This window comes from Triturus cristatus, chromosome 11, assembly GCF_964204655.1.
Source record: "Triturus cristatus chromosome 11, aTriCri1.1, whole genome shotgun sequence".
NCBI classification, from domain to species: Eukaryota; Metazoa; Chordata; class Amphibia; order Caudata; family Salamandridae; genus Triturus; species Triturus cristatus.
The window spans coordinates 512757908-512780396 of record NC_140594.1 but is presented as its reverse complement, the minus strand read 5'-3'; the positions used below and the strand labels follow the sequence as shown (position 1 = coordinate 512780396).

Sequence of the window (22489 nt, the reverse complement as noted above, 5' to 3'; positions counted from 1 at the left end):
CAATGTTAGAGTCGGGGATCTCTGGTTGGCGCAAAGCTGCCCTTGTGTCAAGCAGGAACCCTCTCCTCCACGTCAGGGCGCAGGATAACCCCTCGCGAATGACCCTTGCTCACCCTCTAGGTGCGTGGCGTGAGCAGCCAAGGCGATTCCTCAGGCGTTGTAGGTTAAGCACTTACAATCATACACACAGTAAATACATCAATCCCCCCAGAAACGGACACAAGACTTGGATATATATAAAAATACGCTTCTTTATGTAAAAATAGGTATATATATCTCAGCAGACTTATCACAAGACCAATAACGTTTTCGCTAGGCCACCAGGTTGTAAAGCAGGCAAATGTTCTTTGTTCGTAGTCTCAAATAGATTCTTTGCAGTCTCTTGCAAATGTTACTTGTGGTTCCAGTACTCACAGAGATCGGCTCCTGTGAACGGGGAAATAAGGCGTTGCGGGCCCCGAGCCCGATACTGGAACCTCCTTAGTGATGTGGAGAGTCGGCACCGGTCGGTGCGACTCTCAGCTTAAGAAGTGGTCTTGGGTCCTCGATCAGCGGGTGTGGGCAGGTAGGCAGGCGCGGCCAGCGACCCTCAGCACGGCGGTGCAGGGGGGTCTCCACAGCGGGGGCGGCGCGGCCTGAGATGTCCGGGGATAGCGAAGCGGGGTCACAGGGCACAGTCAGTGCAGCTGGATGACCCGGCGTAGATCACAGTCGTCGGACGGCTTCCGGCGGGAGGGGTGATAGCGCGTTCAGCGCGCTCCAGTGGCAGGCGGTGACAGGGGTGCAGGCGGCCTGGCCCGGGGACAGAGAGCGGCTCCGGACGGAGCGGGGCTCTCACGGGGTTGCGGCAGGCGAGCTCCTGAGTGTCACGACCCTAGGAGTGGCGTTGAGGGGCGCAGTCTCTTTTCCAGCGGGATGCACACACGGCTCGAATCGGAGGACGAGGAAAAGCACAGAGAACCCACTGGTCCTGGGGTTCAGTTCAGGGGGCAAGCTCAGATCAAGCCCTTGGAGAATGTTTAAAGCACAAAGCAGCAAAGTCTTTTCAGTAGTCTCTTCCTCTCCTTTCTCAGCAAGGCAAGCAGCAGGCCAGCTCCTCCAGCGTCTCCTTCTCCTTCTAGTCGGGCAGAGGTTATTTGTGGTAAAACAGGATTCTGATTTCTTAGGAGCCAGGCTCCTACTTTTATACCATGATTCTTTTGTTCTTTAGCGCCAGGGGGCCTAGGCCTGGCTCAGTCCAATTCTGGAGCACTTTGTTATGGTGACTCTGCTCTTTCCTTTCAGCAGCAGGGCAGAGACATCAGCCGCCCCACAGGGGGTGGCGCCGGCTTTGTGGTGGCAGAGCACAGGTCTATTCAAGAGTCAAGGTGTACTCCTCCCACCCATCCAGGTGTCACCTCTCTACCCACCACCTGGCAGCCAACCTGTCTCTGGGGATTCCCCAACCCTGCTCCTTACTGTTGCCAGGCAGAACACATACACACAGCAGAGGCGGACTGAGATGGTCAGGTCAGTAAATACTAACTTTCTAAAAGTAGTATTTACAAACCCAGGATATTAAAATAAACTTGACGACAAGAAGTATTTTATTATTCTGAGTTCAGGCATACTAAACTTGACACTTCTACCATGCTCTCTGAGTCCACTGGGGTCACAGCGTTGGCGTGATCCCGGCAGCCCATTCTGGCCTATGGAGAGCAGGTAGCCTTCAATAGTGAAGAACGGAAATGGCTGTAATTCACTACTAAGACATGCCACACACATCAGGGCATGTCCTACCTTATGCCTACAATGCACCCTGCCCTTGGGCCTACCAGAGGGGTGGCTAATATGTAGGTAAGGGAAGGTTTAGGGACTGGCAAGTGGGGGCACTTGCGCAGTCAGCGCGACGGTCCCGGACCGCGCACAGGGTCTGCGGTGGCAGACCCTATACACACTTTACAAGGCCGCTTTCTGTGGGTGGCGCAACCAGCGCTGCAAGCCCACCAGCAGCATTGGCATTCACAAGCCCTGGCACCCCTGGTGCACTCTACTGGGGACTGACAGTGAATCCAATAAACCAATCATGGACATCAATTACAGGTACACTTTACCTAGGGAGCACTTGCACTGCGGCACGGATTAGCCGTGGCGCAGTGCCCTGAGCGGACAACACCAGCAAAACAATCGAGGCACACCATCAAAAAGTGGAAGGGAAACTCACGCCAAGGTGCCAGGTCTAACAGTCTCCATTACCATACCAGAGGGGGAAGCCCTAAAGAATGCCTCTCTGCATCTTCCAACTGACTGACATTATTTTTCCAGTTCCAACTCTCACTTATGGCTTTGTGTAAAGTAAACGTATCCATTTGATAATATCAGGATGAGGTTAAACATCTCTGGCATCTGAAACATGGAAGTTAGATGCAGCTGTGCTGAGGCCTTCTCTATGACCAGGGAGGCACTGCATATTCTCTAGCGCTCTAATTTAGGAAATGTTTAATGTGTTTTGGGTATCTTAATTATGTATGGTGTTACATTTAGGGATAAAACCTGAGAGGTCTAAGTTGACCAGCTCAGTTGTTACTTTGAGAAGTCTTCTTGCCAGCTTTGCGCTGAGTATTTTCGTATCCAGAGGTATAATTGAAATAGGCCCATATGACTGGAAGTCACCTGAATCTTTTGCTGGCTTGGAGACACTAAGATGAAGTTCTGCTTATGGTTGTATGGAGCATTCCATTCTCAGCTGATTCATTTCTCCATCCGTGTTAGACCTGGCATCCTTGGCTTGGTTTCCCTGACATTTTGCCTGTTGGCCTCCTGTTTTGCTGACTTTAGGAATCTGCACACTTTACCACGGATAAACAGTGCATGTGCTCTTTATTTAAAACATGGTACCATTGGTTTATCCACAACTGGAATATTTGATTTACTTATAGGTCCCTAGTACAGTGCACTACATGTGTCCAGGGTCAGTAAATAAAATGCTACTAGTGTGATTGCAACACTGATTGTGTCATCCACTTAAGGAGCCCTTTAAACATGTCTCAGGCCTGCCACTGCTGAGCCTGTGTGTGAAGTTTCACACTGCCATGTCGACCTGGTAAATTAGCCTACTTGCCAGGCCCAACCCTTCATTTTTTATTACATATAGGTCACCACTAAGGTAGGCCCTGGACTGTCCATGGGCAGGGCAGCAGTATATTTAACAAGTAGGACATGTACTTATAAGTTTTATGTGCCCTGGTTGTGAAATAGTCCTACATTTGATTTTCACTACTGCAAGGACTATCTCTCTAGTAAGATAACATTGGGATTGCCTTATTACATATTATAAGTGTAATATCCAATTGGGAAAAGATGGGAAACCCAAATTTGGTGTTTTTGGATTCACAATTTATTTAAAAACACAACTTATTGCGGAGTTGGTTTTTAAATTCCAATTCTGAAAATGCCACTGTAATGGTTTGACCCTGCTGGGAGGTTCTCCACCCACTTCTCTACCCGGATAACGCAGTGACGCTTGACTTGTTACGAGGGGTTCTTTTATTTAAATCGTCAGAATCCCCTGCTGTCCCAATAAAGTTAGTCCCAATACAAAACAAAGAAAATAAAGTCCTGTTCTTCTGTAGTCCGGTCGCCTCTGGATTTGTTGTGATTCCTCTTTAGCTACACCATAGTCGTGGGGCTGTCTTGTCTTGGCCGAATGACTCAGAGGAAAAATCAGGGTAAAGTAAAACAAAAGAAAGAAAAGAGGGTCTTTAGACAACTGTCCTGTTGTACATGAGTAAGGGGGAATAGGGATCTGTGCACCACCACAAGGGTCCCTAACTGTGCAGTGCCTTGGGTGAGGGACGTTCAATGTGCTGAGTTTGGTGTGGCCCTTAGTCCCGCCCACCACCCCTAAAGGAAAACGGGTGTGTAGACGCCACTTGCCTGTATCCATGACCCGCCGGGGCCGTGGTATGGGGAGAACACGCCTCCTTGTCCCTTCTAGGAGAGCCGGTCTCTTTTGTTGGGGAGTCTTCTTCTGGGTCCGTAGGTCTGCCCGTCTGGCTGTCACCTTCCATGGCGTTCCGCGGGGTGTCCTTGCTTATGGAAACTGCGTCGGTCGTCTCAAAAGGTCGCTCCGTCTGCTTGCTGCACCTCCAGTTGAAGGCGTCCCCTTCCTCACTCCCTTGGCTTCTTCCTTTATCCAAGCCCACGGTTCCGGCGCTCTGAGGCGTGACAAATAGACAGTCACCATTGCTTCCTGTTAGTGGTGTTTCGGCCGCCATATTGAAATTCTTGGCGTTTTCTATACCGATGGGATGGGATCTTGGTGTTTCCATCACAGCCACTTTTAGAAAGGTGGGTGACAGCCGGCTTCCTGCACAGCCACACACAAAGGAAGGATAGGTGTGACTGAGTGGCCATCTGGATGCTGATGGGTCACCTTGAGCAAGATGGGAGGTGAAAGAAATGACCTGAGTCGGCTCACCCGAGTCACTAATGACCACCTCTCAGCCTTCCATACCAAATGAAGAGTCAGTCAGACAGTAGAGAATACAAACCAATATCTGTTTATTCAGGTACACTCAGAGTGGAGCCCAGTCTGCCCAGTCTCTAAGAGTGCTGCAGAGGGAATGAAATCGAATGAAATCGACAAGCATAAAGATACATTATCTACATGTTGTAACTGGGTTAGAACACGCCCATAATGGAATTTTCCAGGCAGATGCTACAAAGCACTGGAATATGGAAGAAAAAACAATCTCAGTGCTCATATCTTACTGAGTTACAGAGGCCAAGCTTACTCCAGGTGGGCCCGTCGCCAAAGAAGTGGGAGAAGGCCTGTATCTAGTGAGAAAGGTATGCGCTAATAAGAACAGTCTATTCATTAGTGAAGCAAAACTCAACCTTGGGAAAATGAAACTCAGCAGAAGCCTTTTCTTAGAAATAGCAAAGGATTCGTTTTGATCATGATTCAAAATGGCGTCCTAACAGAAAATGGTGCAGCGAATGCTAACTTACATAGGGTAATGCGGAAGCAGAAACAATTTCATTTTAACAGAGGGAGGAGTTGATTATTACACCTGAAAAGGTTGTGTCCTTTCCCCATACCTCAGTGGTGATTCTGGAGCTAGAGCAGGTATAGCATGGTCTTGTGCACTTTAAAGTCATCTCTTTGAAGTCTCACTACTTCAAAGGCCCAACTGGGTGTAAGTACTGGATCTCTGACACCACCAAATCAATACACTCTGGAACTGAGGACATTCTACCAGAAAGAAGGGCGGCTGTGCTGTCAGGAAGGCCTTCCACTTTGCTGAACTGCTTCGCTATGTTGGCTGATACCTCTTGCCTGGGAGTGACAAGTACTGGACCTGCATCTCTAAATCCCAGAACCAAAGTATCTCCAAGGGCTAGTTGGCTTGCCTCCTGCTTCTGAAGTCTCAGAGATATCAAAGACTTCACCCTGCAACCAGTAACTGGACTCAACCTTCAGTGAGTCCTGCTTTGCCAAGTAGTGTCAATCCAGTCCTGGGCCCTTTCAAGGGAGTTTTCAGTGCTTCAACCCAGAAAATTCATGCATCGACAATGTTGCACCATTCAGAACCGGAGCATTTCTTTTGCCACCTACGCATCAATGCTGCTGCAAAAACTGCGGACATCGCCGATGGTGCAACACGTCGTCCCATTTCCAACCTATCTCTGACTTAGCGTGGCTCGATGCCAACACATCACTTTGTGCTGCATGCATCACCTACAGCTCATCACCCCGATTTTCATCGCATCTTGACTCTCAATGCATCTTCGACTTTGCGCAGCTCGGAACCGACCCATTGCAAGATCGACGATGCATCACCTCCTATCTCCATGCACCTTCCTCTGCACCGACGCATCCAAGGTACGGTTCAGCAAGTCCAGGCTGGTCCTTGTATCCAACCCTGACTCCATCGCGGTCGATCTGAAATTTTGGATTTGCACTGGCTGAGTGTGACCAGGGAGCCCTGGTTGGTGCTATTTGTTTCCATGCACTGCAAACAGTTTTTTTTTTTTTAGATTCATACCGTGACTTCTACTTATTGGATTTTTATCGGTTTGGTCATGTTTTAATCATAAACATATTGGTTATTTTTCTATACTGGTGTGGAGTCCTTTTGTGGTGTTTTCACTGTGTGTTGTGCGCACAAATACATTTTACATTGCCTCTTGAGTTATGCCCTGACTGTTCTCTGCCAAGCTACAGGTTAATTTAAAATGCATTACTGACCTATCCTGACTAGGATTGTGGTTCCTGCATGGACAGGGCCCATACCTCTGCCAACCAGAAACCCAATAACTAACAATTATTATTTGTGGGTAGGCCTCATAGAACTGCATAAGGACTCAATCCAGTCCCAGGGCTTTACCTTGGTTTGTATACTCCAGTGTGGACAGAAGTTCTTCCATTGTAACTTAGTCTCTTTGCTTGGCTGCCTACTGTAGTTGGTTTCTTTTTCTCAGCAAAGACTGGATCTCTTTTGGATCTAGGTATTTTCAGGTGCTTATTAAAATCCTAATAAACATCCAATGAGTTAATGGAGGCTTGTGTAATCTGCAGTATCCAAACATGGTCAGTAATGCGAAGAATAGGCTGTTTCGAGGTTTCTTTCACCAATATCGAGGCCAACATCTTCAAAGGCTCACCAGCCTCGCTATGTAGTCATTGTCTTAATGATGTGTATGAGAATTTGTCTAGGAGCATATTCATATATGTTGTTCTTTGTTTCTAGATTTGCTGCTTACTATTTCTTCAGCAAGTTCTGCAATCATTACTTTTCCATATCAGCCATCAACTGCCTCTTCACACCATGTATTTTTCCAATGCATGCACCTCTTAATTTTGCATTTATAGCTTGCCATTCTATTATTCCGTCCCACGTGGACCCTCAATTATTTTCAAAGTAATCTATCAGGATTTGGCAAAAAGTCAGATCTTACAGGCCTGCCCTCTCAGTTTAAACAAGGAAACTCAGGTTCTAACTTTGTTCCACACAGTAGGTAGGGGGCCTCACTTACAAGAACTGAAGCATTGCTGAGGTAAGGAAGCAATCCATCAGTTTTACTTGCACCTGCGTCAAGATAGGTTACAACTCCATGGATGCGCCGTATTTACAATATGGGGCTCCATGGCACAAGGTCCTAAGGATATGTCAGAAATTCTAACGAATCAGTGAGAAGGTTGCTGCAAGTCATCCTGCACAAAATTGACTCATTGCTGTAGTTGGTCATAAAACAAATTCAACTATTGCCCTGTGTCAAAAAAGAGTTGATGCATCAGTTTAGGTTGATGCAAGAAGCCTACTTTATTGGGAGCAATGCAATGGTGTGTCAAAAGGTGAAAACTCATCTTGCACTCTCTGATATTGGTCCTGGATGCCACGCATACAAGTGGGCATTGTGTACTCTTGTGTGCCACTATGCTTACCTATATGTCACATGAGTCAATAACGTTGTGTAATGTGTGATGTACTGTGTTACCTACCTTATGTGTGCACTTACCTGTTGAGGTGATGTGACTTGATTGCAGATTACACTGTTTCAAGTCACTTCAGCAGGTCAAATTCCTCTTCAACTGCCAATGCGTTATTCCCACACCTGGATTTTACGGGCATATGGATTATGAGGCATTACAAGCGCAGCGGCCTGCTTCCTGACAATGCATCACTTTTCAAAAATGTCATAAATACCAAATACCACTGCGTCCATTTTACAGGAGAGGTTTAGACGGAACGTCTACCTTGCTTATATTAAAAACTAAAGCAATACAGCCAATTCCGTCGTTGGAAATACAGACGCATTCAGACGCATCGGTCACTTTGTAAATATGGAGCAAATGAAGCACCACTGTTGCGTCAAATAAATTGACGGAACGGCAGTGCAAGGGGTTTGTAAATAAACCCCAGGTAATCTAACATTTAAGCAACTGTAGCGGGGTATTCCTGTGGGTGCTTTGGGCTGCTGAAATGGGTCCCACTAAACATTAATTGTTAATAGGCCTCCTATGCAGATCTAGGGACAAAGTTTGTTAAGAAATACATGATAAAGGGGTGTGGCAGGAGGGAAGACATGTTCAGCAAAGAAAAGAGAGAAAGAAAAAGTATGCAATCATAATAATTAGGTGAAACACAGATGGACAAATTGAAAAGTTGAGCATGAGAGAAAAGTAAGAAATAAAAAGTAATGAACATATGGATAAATAGGAGGGAAGAAAGAATGGGATGAGAAAGGAAGGATGAAAGTAAGTAAAGGTAAAGGAAAATAAGGAAGAGATGGTGAAAGGTAGGATGGAAGGGTAAAAAGATGAATAGATGGAAGGGTGAGAGGTCTGATTAAAAACAGAATGATCGATAGGGGGAAACATCCTTTACCACGCAACCATTACAACGCGGTATGGTTACATCGTGGTTTTTACAACGAAAGTCGTTACACCGACTTGCACTGGAGGGCGCTCTAGACTAAGGAATAGTGTGAATTACTATTCCAACACCTTCCCTACTGTACGTAGACTGGAGTTGGAATAGTAAATCACACTATTCCTAAATCCAGCGCCCTCCAATGCAAGTCGATGTAACGACTTGCGTTGTCAAAACCGCGATGTAACATACCGCGTTGTGATGGTACGCGTTGTATCATCATACATCCATCGATAGGTTATAGGGTGAATGAGTGGAAGGACGAGTAATGAACAGATGGGGAAAATTGAAAGGATGGATTGGTGAAAGTATGGATAGATGGACATGTGGACATATTGATGAGTAGATGCTTAAAAGGATGGATGTCTATATAGATAGAAGGATTATTAAAGGGTTAATATAACTCTGCTTAGAAGGGTAGGGTTTGCTTGCCTTGTGATCGAATTGAAAAGAGGTATGGTTCAAGGTGGAGGAATTTTAATTTTCTAGCTAGTCCCTTTGTGCCAAATGTACATAGTGTGATGAGTCATAAGAGATAGACCGGTTAAATGGTAGGATTCTGAACACTGAGTGCAGATATCGCGACTCACATATCTGTGGTCAATTCTGTGTTATAGGTTTTGGGGGTTGCATAGAATGTGTATACTGAGTATCGAAGATGGCGTTCCCTCCACACTTCAAAGAGGTCAAGTCTGTGCATCAAATCCATACATTTTGTCTTGTAAGTCTCTATCAATGCTAGCATTCAGGGCAAATCTATCTAATTCTCCTGATAAGAAGCAATTAAGGCTACCAGCCAATACCACAGATACATCCAGTCTATGGGCCATAAGTCTGGAAGAAATGCCAGGGCTAGCTCATTGGCATAATATACTTTAATAGGAATGATCTCTTGCTTCTTCGGAGTGCTTTGTGCTAGCACGTATTTTCCTTCCGGGTCTCGTACTACCAAAGTCCCTCTAGATGGGACTACATTGTCTACCCACATTGAAACTCTGCTACAAATGAAGAAAATGAGAAGTAAAAGAGGTTTTCTTGGCTAGCTTTATATATTATGTTGTGTTGGGTGTTTCTTATGGGGAAACACTATACCTACGGCCCGTGCTCTCAAGAGGTTATGGAGTCCTTCACATAGCCCTTAACCGCCCAGAACTCCTGGAACTTGTTCTGAGATTGTTAAATGGACTATGGTATCTCCAAAAAAGTATTGGAAATACGTGTCAAGTGTCTTTACAGGGAAAGTTCCTGTCAATATGTTCTTGATCATTCAGTGGCTACCAAAACAAAATACTAGAATCATGCAGTCATTTTCTTATTTTCAGTTTAACATTTTCCAACTTCAACTGCTGAAAACACTTGACAGCCTCCACCCCTCTCTCTAAGTGCAATTCTCTATCATCATTCAAGAGGAAGAGAGAGATGTGTCACTTTGTTAACTTATGCAGAGCACCAATGCCACTGCATCAATCTAAACTAACAAAGTTTAATGTGTTTTTTTCCACTTTAAATGTGTCAGAGAGTAGGGCAGTGGCAAAAGAAAGTAGCTGCCAAGTCTTAAATTTCAGCTGTCCAAAGCGTGTTGGGTGGAGCTTCTCTGTTAAGTATGCTAGATATATTTGTTATGGAACGAGGAAGATAAATTGAGCATTCAATTGCAATCTGTTAGACAGCTTCCGAGGGGATAGGATGGACATTCACTTCATCCCCAGTATACAGCGGTAGATTAGTTCAAACTCCTTGACTGGTGGACTCTGGGGCCACAGAGCAGGTGTGAGCAATATCTAGAGGTAGATAGGAGAGTCAGGACTTGCAACCCTGTGTAGTCATTGCACGAAAACAGGCCTTTGCAGTTGTCTGCTTCGTGCTGCCCCCCTTTGGACTACTAGATGCTAGTTTTGGACTTTTACATTGCATTGAAGCCTGCTAATCAGACCCCAGTGCCTGTGCTTTCTCCCTGAAGCTGATATAGGTTCATTGGGAACCCCAATTGGCAAGATTTTAACCCCCTTATGGGTACCTAGTGTATGGTACCCGAGGTACCCAAGGCATGGGTGTTAGAGGGTTAACCAGGATTGGAAGCACTGTTTGAGCCAGCATGAGTGACCCAAGTAAACTACAGACAGCAGGCCTGCCATTGCAGACTGCAGGAGCAGTGCAAATTACTCAAACTCATCTTTGTCCTCGCCATGTGTGGCAAGGTCAAAGCACTATCTTCAGTATGTCAGTCACCCCTATGGAAGGCTCCTCAGCCCAGTGGGCTTGGTACATTATATTAAGGGTGAGGACATATAAGTGCAAGCTTATATGTCCCTATAGTTACTGTTTCTAGAAAAGGCTACAATAAGTGTTCAGCTGTCCATAGGATAACATGGGATGGCACCTGGGCAACCTCGAAGTTAGCAGCTCCCTTATTGTACCGGCAAAAAATGACATGTTTCTTATCAAACTATTTGCCTCCTCACGCCTGACCCGATTCTCATGCCAAAGATGATGTGGCATGCACCGACGTAACTACCTTAAAGGTTGCATCACCTTACCCTCCTTGGGTTCCACTCAACTCGACCTGCAAGTGACCGATTGTTGTCACTAGTGATGTTTTCCATTGACCACAATGATAAAGTTTTGGATTGCTATTTTGCACCGATTTAATTTTGCTTCTAAAATCTATAACTCCAGTTATACGTATCTGATTGACTTTGTTTTGATGTCTAAAATTACATAAAAAATCTGCTTTAGTTTTATAAATTGGTGTCAGATTTCTTTTGTGTTGTATCTATTACTTATTGTCCATGTTGGTACTCTGAGATGCTTAACACATGTTCTTTTAGTAAAGCCTTACTGCTTTTTGCTACTCTACCAGGACTGAGCTAAGGATTCATTATTGTGAATACAAGGAACATCTTGGGGTTCGTGAGAGTATTGCATTGTGAAGCCTAACCAGCATCACTACTTAATACTCCACCTTCCTCCAGTTAACTTGGGACAAATGTTAAAGATAGCAAATTTGGGGCAGCATACCTGAATTGTCAGTTTTTTCTATTTTGAAACCAACTTCAGAGGTGCAGGTAGTGATGTGGAGAGTAGGAACCCCTAGCAATGCATTTTAGCCAGTATATCATTTGTTATGTGACATAATTAAATGTAAGTACCCTAACACATTTTACCTGTAAAATGGCTTCCTTATTTTACTTTTTTTCTCTGGTACTTCTGATGTCCTAAGAAAACAACAATTTACATTATTTGCTACGCTAATATTCTGAGAGGTTGGCTTACCAGAAGAGTGGACACAGCCATTGGTGTAGTACGAGGTGCAGTATCAACAAAGTACTGTGTGCAAACCTTCTAAAATCAAGACTGAGTTCTTAACCTGTGTTTACAGCTGAAAATGGCTCAATTTACAGCTATCAGTTATCTGCAAATGGATACTTGGCAAACGTGAATGGTAATTGTATACCACAGCTACATACAGTTATGCAATATTAAATCACATATAAGTCATGGGGATTCTGAGGATCAAGCTATAGTTTGCTTGACAGTTTGTGAATGTCCACAAATGTGTAATTATTTCGGCACTCACACACTCCTCTCCATCACATTCCCAGACTAAATGTGGGCTAGCTTTACTCATTGTAGATTTGTACCCTATGCAAGTGGATCACTGGGTATGTTATGTGAATTCTCCAAATTTCTAGATTTACATCAATGTGTAAAAATGCAAGAGTGCAAATTTACAACTTTTATTTCAGAATTGGGCCCATTCATGCATCTGTGTACTTGTATAGGTGTAAATGTACATATTTTCTTTGTGAATTGGGCCCAATGTGTCTGTATTTCAATCTATAACATTCTGAAAGTGCCAGCCTAGAGCAAACCTCACTTTAGGATGCAAAAAGTGCTGCAAAGTCAAATGAGTACACAAAGCATTTTCTCCACATGCGAACAGATAGGTATAAACAAATATTTAAAACATTGTACAGAGGATGAAAACCCAACACTATTACTTATAGAATATGTTGAATCAATTGCTGCCTTCTGTTACCAATGTTAAGCGCTATCACATATGTACAAGAGAGTTCATCCATAAATCCTGTTTTTTTTCTCATCCGAAGGCACAGCTGGTGTTTAATTTATAAATAAATGAATTTCGGGACAAAATCTAAAGTTTTTCTTATGAGGCCCCCGCCAGCGCCGCCCCTGGTGGCTCTTCCTACAGTAACCACCAGTGCTTCCCCCATCATTCTGTCACCTTCTCTGATACAATGTATTTGGCAGCCATCTTGCTACACCGCCTTAGTGGTCTCCAAGAACATTTGCACAGGACTACAGAAATAATAATATGTGTCATCATGTTGCCATTTGTTTCACGTAATCTGTGTTTCGCTTTTATGTAGAGGCTGATTGATCCGGAATTATTCCATGTCTAGTGAGTAGTGTGTCTAATAAAGTTCTTCCTGTACGTTCGGATTTTTTGTAGCTCAGCATTTTGATTGAAGACACACTGCAAATGCCACAATTCAATCCAAAAAACATGAGTGGTTAGGTTCATTTTCAACCGTGGGTCAACCTGAGAGCTCCTGTTTGTTTTCAGAGCAGTTCTAAATCTGAATCCCCCCACTCCATTGCCAGAAAAGTGACGCAACCATGATGCAAAATGTTAGTAAATCTGGGCCATAGTGTGTGACCCCATTTGTACTAGTAATTGTGAGCCAATATCACTCCCAGATTCTTTTCTACCATGAAAAACGTCCTCTCTAGTTCTTACTGGCATACTCGAACTTTAAAATGCAACAAATAAACATTTTACTTAACGTTTTTCTGCTTTTTTAGGGATGGGATCACGGACAGAAACCCGTTAGGAACTAAATGGACCCAACTGTACTACAGGTGTTATAAATTCCGCCATGTGTCCTATGATCTCAGTCAGGTCTGGCTACTCACCACGGATGGAAAGACCTTTCAATGTGAAGTATAACGAAGAAGGGAAGAGTGGAAGCTGTGCTCATCTATACACTACAGAGCAGCAGAAGGCTTTCCTGTCTGCGTTCCTTGCGCACCTGGACTGGTATCTCCTCGTTCCCATGTTTCAGGCTCCTGGACTCCTTAACATTGAATTGCATTATTATTTTCTACCTTTCTCAACAAATAGTGTGATGCAAGTTTTAAAATATATGCTTTACATTTCAAGCAGCACTTTACAGATCTGAGGCATGCAAGTCTGTGCATTATACTTGAATACAGTCAATTATGTTCACATTAAAACAATTCTACATTTGGAGTTTCCACATGCAGTTTTCATCTTTTTATCTTTCGTTTAGGTTTCCATCATGATATGTTTGAATGTATGTATGAAGTAGCACTTATATAGTACACACCCAGCTAGTGAGCCACACAGTGCTGCTGATCAGGTAGCAGCAGTTGTACCGATGTAGTTTACCCCACAAATGACTCTGGCACCGTTGTGGAGGAGTTAACCTTTTATTATTAAATATACGTGTTCGAGCGCCGGGACACATCCGTCCGCTAGCTCTCCTCGCGGCCGACTGGCGTGAAGCCGCGCCTCTACCCAGCATGCGCTGGGGCGCCACAACCACTAGAGCGTATCACTACATATCTCCCCCCTTAAAACCCTTTCAACACAAGGCCAACAGTTGCCCCACATTCACAGTCTTACTTGCTTTGCGTGTCAAAGTCCTCAAACCTTCTTGGCATCTTGATCACTCTGCCCGATCTCGTGCATTTCTGTTCTTGCTCTGGGGCTGTTCTTTCCCTTCTAGTCGGGGATTCTCCTCTGGCCTCCAACTCTCCTTGTCCCTCTTCTTCCTTTTCCTGAATCCCTATTTTCGTGAGGTGATCCTGTCTGTTCGTTTCTCCTTCTCTGCTCTCTCCTACTGCACTCTGATTCTGAATCCCCCCCCACTCTCCTGGGAGAGGTTGGGCTTGGTCCCTCAGCCACTAGACTTCCCTCTCTTTCCAGCTCACCTCCCTCTTCAGGTCTCGTGGTTCTTCTGTCCTCCGGGTCTTCCCACTTCATGATTCTATTGCATTTCGCCATCCTGTCCTGCGACCATACCTTCCCATCGCTCAGCAAAGCCGACCTGGTATATGTTTCTATCACTTGCAGGGGGGGGCTAAATTTACTCTCTCCTTTCCTTTTTAGCGTTACTTCTTTGGTGTTGCGCCGCTTGTTATAGTACTCTGTGTACAAGGCTTGCGCTTTGTCAAGGTTACGCCTCACCACCGCAGGAGACCACTTGCTTTGCACCATGAGGTATTTCCACGCCACATTGTCCTTCGTAAATGGTTCACGTCCTCGTAGGATCTTGAACGGACTATACCCAGTGTTGGTCGGGGTAATGCGGTACGCCCAGAGCATGCGTTGGAGTTCTTTCTCCCATCTTAACCCTGCACTTATTGCCGCTTGTATGGATCCCATGATCACCCTATTAAATCTTTCCGCTAGTCCATTCCCCGCAGGGTGGTAGATAGGGGTATGTTTGACTTCTATCCCATTCCTGGTCATGAAGGCGTTCCACTTTTCTTACACAAATTGTGGGCCATTGTCACACGTTATCACCTTGGGTATTCCTTCTCTCAGGAATGTGGCTATGAGGAATGCTAACACAGTCTCGTTGTCTGCACTTTCACATGCCTCCACCTCTGGCCATTTAGAGTACCTGTCCACTGCTACTATGACGTACTTGGGTACCCCTTCCGCGCTCAGGACTGGACCCAGTATGTCCACTGACAGCATTTCCCACGGGCTGGACAGCCCCGTGAATTTCCCCAATGGTGGACGTAATAAGGTTTGTGTTTTATCAGCCCTATTGCATTGTTCACACATCCTGACGTATCTTTCCACCTGTCCATCCATTGCTGGCCACCAGTATGCCTGCTTCACTCTCGCCTTGGTTTTCATGATCCCCAGATGTCCCTCGTGTAGAATGGTTAAAAGACGGTTCACCAGTGATATCGGTGGGACCACCTTGTCTCCTCTCAGTAGAAACACTGGGTTGTCTCCTATGGACAGTTCTTCTCGGATCTCCCAGAACTTCCTCAGCTCACTGTCCAGATGCTTTTTGTCCGGCCATCCTTGTCTCACATAGCCTTTCACTGCGCCTATTGTCTCGTCAGCTGTGTACGCCTCCTCCCATTCATGTGTGCTGACTGCTCCTTCATAGTCTTGCGTGAGTGCTACCATGTAATCCTCCCATTACGAAGTTTCCCGATTTTCCACAAGCTCCATGGCGGCTGCTCTGCTTAGGAAGTCTGCTACCTTGTTCTTGGATCCTGGGATGTACTCCACATCATATACGTAGTCCAACAGCCTCAGGCTCATCTTAGCAACGCGAGGGGTCGCATGCGCATGTCCGCTTGAAGTCAACACCTTAACCAGTGGTTTGTGGTCGGTACGGAGTAGGAACTCCGCACCCCACAGGTACTGTCTGAATCGTTCCATTGCCCAGACCGTCCCCAGCATCTCTTTCTCAATGACGCTAAATTTCTCTTCATTCGCCGCAAGGGCTCTCGAGGCAAAGCAGACGGTGGTGACTTCTCCTCCCCGGCCTTTTTGCATCAGGACCGCCCCCAGGCCCTTGTCACTGGCGTCGGTGGTTAGGATGGACAACGCTTCTTGATCGAACCCTTCAAGGGGGATTGCTGTGCAAATGTCCTGTTTAATTCTCTCGAATTCTTCTTGTTCCTCCTGCGTCCATTTGAAGGCGTTCTTCTCCTTTAAGAGTTGCCTTATGTGGTGCGTTTTGGTCGCGAAATGCGGGACAAACTTACTGTAGAACTCCGCCATGCCTAGGAAGGAGCGGACATCTTCCTTCCTCGTCGGTGTTGGTGCGTCTTTGATGGCCGCCATGTTCGCTCTTTCGGTTCTATTCCTCTTCCACTGATTTCGTGGCCCAGGTAGGTCACCGAGTCCACTCCAAATCGGCACTTCTGCCATTCCGCCGTGAGTCAATTTTGGGCCAAGATCACTAACACTGTGTGTAGTTTCTCATCATGGTCTCCCTTGGTTTTCCCCATGACCAGGATGTCGTCCTGAAAATATTGGACCCCTTCTACCTTCTGGAACAGCTTATGCATACGTTTTTGGAAACCCGCTGCAGCCAACGCTAAGCCGAAGGGCAGCCTGAGAAACTTGTAACATCCACAAGGCGTGATGAATGACGTCAGGTGGTTGCAGGTGGCATGCAGCGCGATTTGGTGGTACGCCGAGGTGAGGTCTATGGTTGAAAACCATTTGACCCCCTTGGTCTTCGCCAACATCTCACTTATCCGGGGCAACGGGAACTTGTCTACTAGAATGTTCTTGTTGAGTTCCCTCAAGTCCACACACAGGTGTACCTTCCCATTCGGCTTCTGGGCTACCACCAGTGGTGCTAGCCATTCTGTGCTCTCGATCGCTTCTATGACTTCGTTTACCTCCAGACGTCTCAGTTCCTCCTGGACTGCCTCTCTGCTTCGGAAGGGAATATTTCGGGCTTTGTGGCTCATTGGCTTCGCCCCGGCCTTGAGGCGTATTTTGTGTGTGAATTTCGTCCTCCTTCCAATGGTTCCCTTGAACACCTCCAGGTACTCTGTCATCCACCTACTCCCTGCGTCCGCTTGGTTTGCTCCAATCAGCAGCACTTGCCTCGATCCACCTGGGTTGAGTTGTATTCCAAAGTTCCCTTGGTCTTTCCATCCTAGTACGGAGGGTCCTTTCTCTGCCACGTACAGCTTCCCTTCTGCTCTGCGTCCTTTGAAGTCGAACATCAACCTTCGGTACCCCACCATGGGTAAGGGTTCTCAGGTGAACGTGACTGGGTGGATGTCGGTGGGTAGTAAGTCGTCCCCTATTTTGGGTTTGAATTCGTTTTCCCATATGGCTCTTTGGATGATCGTGTATGGGGAGCCAGAGTCCGCCACTATATTTATTTGTACCCCGCCGATCTTCATCTGTAACGCTGGTTTCTTGGATCGCGTGCAGTTCACTTCCAACACCTGGTCATCGATGCATAAGACTTCGTTCTCTTCGTCTTCTTCTTCTTGGGGTTCCTCCTCCCCTTCTGGTTCTTGTGCCACGTACTTCACCTCCGTCCTGCTAAGCTGGCGCCTGCACACCTTCTCATAATGCCCCATTATGTTGCAGTATGCACACTTGGCCCGGAATGCGGGGCATATTTTGTCATGACCTTGATGCGAATGGCTGCCGCACCTGTAGCACATATTTTTGCGTTCTCCCTGTGGTTTCTGGTTCTTCATGGCCTTCTGAGATACCTTCTCTGATACCTTGCGTTGCTTGGCGTCTGTTGTTTCGGGGCGTCTGGTCTGCCACTGTCTGTTATCCTGCAGACTGGTGTGCGGTCGCTGCTCTCTCTTTTGGCCGCCTCCGCGCACCGTTTTGAAAGTTCTGCCTTCTTCACAAGCGCCAACACTTCTTTCAGCGGGGCGTCACCATTGACCCATAACTTCTCCTGTATAGCCGTGTTGGTGGTGCGCATGATGATCTGGTCTCTGATGAGCTCATCATGAAGTGTGCCGAATTTACATGTCAACGCCATCTTCTGTAACGCCGCTACGTACTCGTCTATGGACTCTCCCTTATTCTGTTTTCTCTGGAAGAAATTGCATCTGTCTATGGCCGTGCACACCACTGGCCTGTAGTGAGCATCTAGGTCTTCCAGCGCGTGTTGGAACACTTCCGTGTCGGCCGCCGGTCTGGTCTCTTTCACTAAGCTGTCGTATACTCTGATACCCTCTGGGCCTAGGTTGTGCAGTAGTATTTTCTTCTTCCTTGCACTTGAGAACTCCGCTTCACCTTCCTCTTCTAAGGCTTCCAGATAGTTCAGGAAATACCGCTTCCAGTCCTCCCAGGGCATCACCAGGTATCCTCTTTTGGGTAGGAAGGGCACTAGGTTGGTGAGAGACGTCGCTTGGGCGCACATCCTGCCCCTATCGTGTTGAGCTGAGCTCCTTCTGTCGTCTGTCTCTGGTGGACTCCCTGGAGCTTGCCTCTCGCTTGAGCTGCCTGGTTGCGTGGGTGAAAGGCTGCTTGCCCCCTCCTCGATGACCCTGGGGTCGCCAGTTCTGTTGTTACCTTCACCAGTCAGGCGTGGTTCGCTTCTTAGTGGCGCGCTCCCACATGCAGCTACTGCCTGCCACGCCCTCCTGTCCCCAGTCGTTTGGCGCGCTTCGGTGCTTCTTGGCCTCTGCGCGATCGGGTGACAATCCCTCGAGGTATTGGCCCCTTGTGGTTGTGTTGCCACTGCTGGCAGGTGGATTACCTCTGCCCACCAGGCCTTGGCCTCACGTGCTCATGGGGTCCCTTCCCGTGGCTCTCACCCTGCTGGCGTGCCTGGCTGCTCTCACCGTCGCTCCTGCAGCCCTCTGCGACCTCGGGACGCTGGTGGTGCACCGGACTCTATGCTCCGTGTCACGATGATGCTGATGTGCCTCTGCCACGCTCGGTATTCTCCCTTGTGGGGTGCCTGGGTTCTGCGCTAGCCTTCATCCCATCCTCGTCGCCATTGTACCGATGTAGTTCACCCCACAAATGACTCTGGCACCGTTGTGGAGGAGTTAACCTTTTATTATTAAATATACGTGTTCAAGCGCCGGGACACATCCATCCGCTAGCTCTCCTCGCAGCCGACTGGCGCGAAGCCGCATCTCTACCCAGCATGCGCTGGGGCGCCACAACCACTAGAGCGTATCACTACAGCAGTCATGACAGACAAATCTAGATGATCTACAAGTGGCAAGCTAATTTGGGGCAGTAGGTTCCGAATACATAGGATGGTAGAGCACTCCTTACAGTTCCTTTTCAAATTGCAATAAAGTAAGAGCAGTTCCAGAGTTTACGGGGATGCTGTTCTAGATTTGGGGTGCACAAATCTAGTAAGTTTGCCTTCCTTTGTTTTTCTTTTATTCTTATCTTTATGTACAGAGAGATTTTATAGAAGCATAAAAAAGATTGATTGTAACAATAAAAGCATTAAACAGATTGAATGCAACAATAAGAGCATAAAACAGATTAAATGCAACAGATTATCTGTATCGCTGCTTTCACTTTTCATTACAGTCAGCAATCTCTCCCTCCTCCCGCTAAACCCCAGGCAAAAACACAGAAGTTGGCGTCGACCCAAAATAGCAGACGACCCTTTGGTTTGTGAGGCCATAGCCTCCACTTCTCTAGCAGAGCATTGTGCACCATAGTTTGAGATCCTCTCTCCCTGTAGGAGCTTTCCAAAGCCTTCAGTGTATCCTCCAGTATGGTGGTTGCACTAAAGGAAGAGAACTTTGCTGAGAGGGTACTATGTTTGTTTCACCCACTCAGCAAGGTTGTATGTTTTGGATGAGTTTGCTATTGGAAAAGCCTGACACACTGGTGGTTTTACCTAGTGAGAATGGTAATTTCCATTGCTTCCTCTTTTGGATCACCCAGCTTTTCTTGGCAGTTCCCTATAGGAAAGATGTACATTGGAAGAACTTCCTTTAATAGAGTGGATCTTTTGACTTACATTGACTAACAGCCCTGAGGCAGATGGGCCGTTGGTCAAAGGTTTTCTGAAGGCAGAGTCAGCAGAGCCTCCTCTCCTGGAAACCTAGCACTTTATCCACAACATAACGCGGTGGGTGAAACCCCAGTTTGGCAAACTGGGTATTACCTCTTCACCTGTCTTCCTCTCACAGACCTTACGTATGAGTTTATCTCCATTCATGCAGAACCTAATTACCAAACTTGAATTTCCTGCCCAATCCAAGAGGGCCCCCATCCTCATAAGTACAAATACCTCACTTCCTTGGAAGGACTTCCCGGTTCTTTTTTCTGCAGCCGATTACAATCTTGGCTACAGAAATGTATATTTTTATTTATTTTCTTATAAGACCTCCTGCAGCGGTTTTATTTTGATTTTTTTGTTATTGTGTCCTTGGCGGGGCATGGAAGGTCCCCAAGTGCATCTGTGACCTATTTGCCAGCCTGTGACGGCCTCGGGGAGGTTTATTTGGTTACATTTTTGTGATCTTCTTCCCCTCCTGGTATCGATTTACATAGCAGGCGCGGGCATCTCTGCCGCTGTGTTCTGAAGCACTGCACTTAATTGCCAAATCTATTTCGGGAATCATTCATTACGTGGCCACGGCCTGATTTTAAAATGGCACCCCGCTCTATTGGAGCAGTGCATCGTTGTTTTTCTGCCTGTCCTGTTTCACGCTGATTAGAGGCGTACACAAGAGTACAGTCATGGTTAGCGTTGCCCTGACAAGTAGCCGTTTTCTCAGGAAGAGTTTCCTGTGTCGGTCTGGTTACTGATATTTCAGTTTCCCCCCTTATGATTGTGTTTTGGATCTGCTTTCTGATTGCTTTGTGCTGCAGGGTTCTTGGGCTTTTCTGCACAATAAGTGATTCTGAAGATACTGCAGTATTGCTGCAGCTGCTGAGGCTGTGCTTCATGCCAGGGAAGGGGTGCCTCCTGCTTAGGTTCCTAGGCTGGATCATTCCATAGAGGGAGATGATGAGGACCTTAAGGGCCATTTTGTGCAGAGTGCAGATTTGGCCGAAATCTTGCAGCATGTGCGGGGCAATTTGGGCTTTGATGTTTCAGATCTGGCACCAGCTGAGGGTGACTTTTTCTCGCGATATCAGCAATCAATATTGCCCTTGCATGCTTCTGTACGCCACATGCTTACAAATGAGAGGATTGATGTCCAGAAGCAATTTCTTGCTGAAATGTTACTCCCTGGATAAGCTCAGGAAGGAGTTTCTGGCCTCAGTAAAAATTGATAATATTATTTCTGGATTGTCCACCCAGAGGGCAGTGGAGTCTGAGGATGCTCTGTCCCCTGACACTGTTGACAAGAAAGTTGGAGGGGTGGTGAAGAGGGTCTTTGTGGTTTTGAACTTTGCTGTCAAGGCTAATACCTACTTCACTTACGCTATTCAGTCCCTCCTTAAGTACTTCAATTCTTTGGTGGATAACATACAGGAAGGTGTGGATTTTTCTGTCGTCTTGGCAGTGATGGAACAGCTGGTGTGGTTTCTGTCCAATAACACTTTTGACAATCTTTGTGCATCTGCGGCTCTTCTACCGCTGCCATCGAAGCTCGGGGCACCATCTGGGTGCGCTCCTTGAAGGCACATGCAGTCCAGAGGCAGTGCTCTAGAAGCTTCCTTTTATAGACTTCAAGGTCTTTGGCAGAGATTTGGAGGAGCAGATTAAGAAGTCTGCAGAGAACAGGAAGCTGATTGTTCCTGTTCGGCATTTTACTAGTAGCAGGGGGTTTGGTTACAAATGTGCTTTTCCATATGGGGGCAAGGCACCTCAGCACCAGCCCTTTCAAGGCAGGGGTTGTGGCCGGGGCAACCTTAACGCTGACAAATCTCAGTACTCTGCAGCTGCCACATCTGCCCCCGCCCCTCCTAAGGCATGACTGCTCCAGACTTCATCCAGTGGAGGGGGTCGTCTGCAGCTCTTTTGGGACTTAGTGGCTTGGTCCCTTCCAGATGCATAGGCCATCCGAGTGGTCTCAGACGGATACAGCATAAATTTCAGAATCACTGCTCTGTGCCATTTATTCTGCTCCTCGCTCCCTAGAGAAATTGATGGCACTGCTACAAGGGATTCAGTTGGTGCTCCAGAAGGCTGCCATCATTCCGGTCCCACCGTGGATGATGTACAATGGTCATTATTCCTACCTTTTTCTGGCATAAAAGACGTCAGAAGAGTTCTACCCTGTAATGGACCTGAAGGGGGTCGAGCAGTTTATCCCTTGTGTGTCCATCAAGCTGGTGTCTCTCCAACTGATTCTGCTGCTCTTGAGGAAAGGCAAGTTCCTGACTTCCATTGAGCTCATGGATGCCTACCTACATGTCCTGGTGCATTCGTCTCAGCAAAAATTCCTCCGGTTCACAGTCCAGGCAACCACTACTAGTTCAGGGTCCTGCCCTTCGGCTGGCTTCTACAGTGAGAGTGTTCACCAAGCTGTTAGCTCCTCTTTTGCATATTTTACAGTCTGAAAGTGTCCAGCTTTTCTCATATCTGGATGACTGGATAATTGCCTCTTGGTCTTTTTCCAAGGCC

General features: G+C 46.6%; 1 protein-coding gene across 1 annotated transcript in view; it reads left to right on the top strand.

Annotated features, from left to right (window-relative positions):
• Positions 1 to 13417, top strand: part of LOC146784497 (fish-egg lectin-like) — a 181967-nt gene extending 168550 nt beyond the window's left edge. The window contains exon 4 of the mRNA XM_085632963.1: positions 13245 to 13417. Within this exon, the coding sequence (XP_085489089.1) occupies positions 13245 to 13389 (145 nt within the window). The 3' untranslated portion in view covers positions 13390 to 13417. The remainder of the gene's footprint in view (positions 1 to 13244) is intronic.
• Positions 13418 to 22489: the final 9072 nt, after the last annotated feature.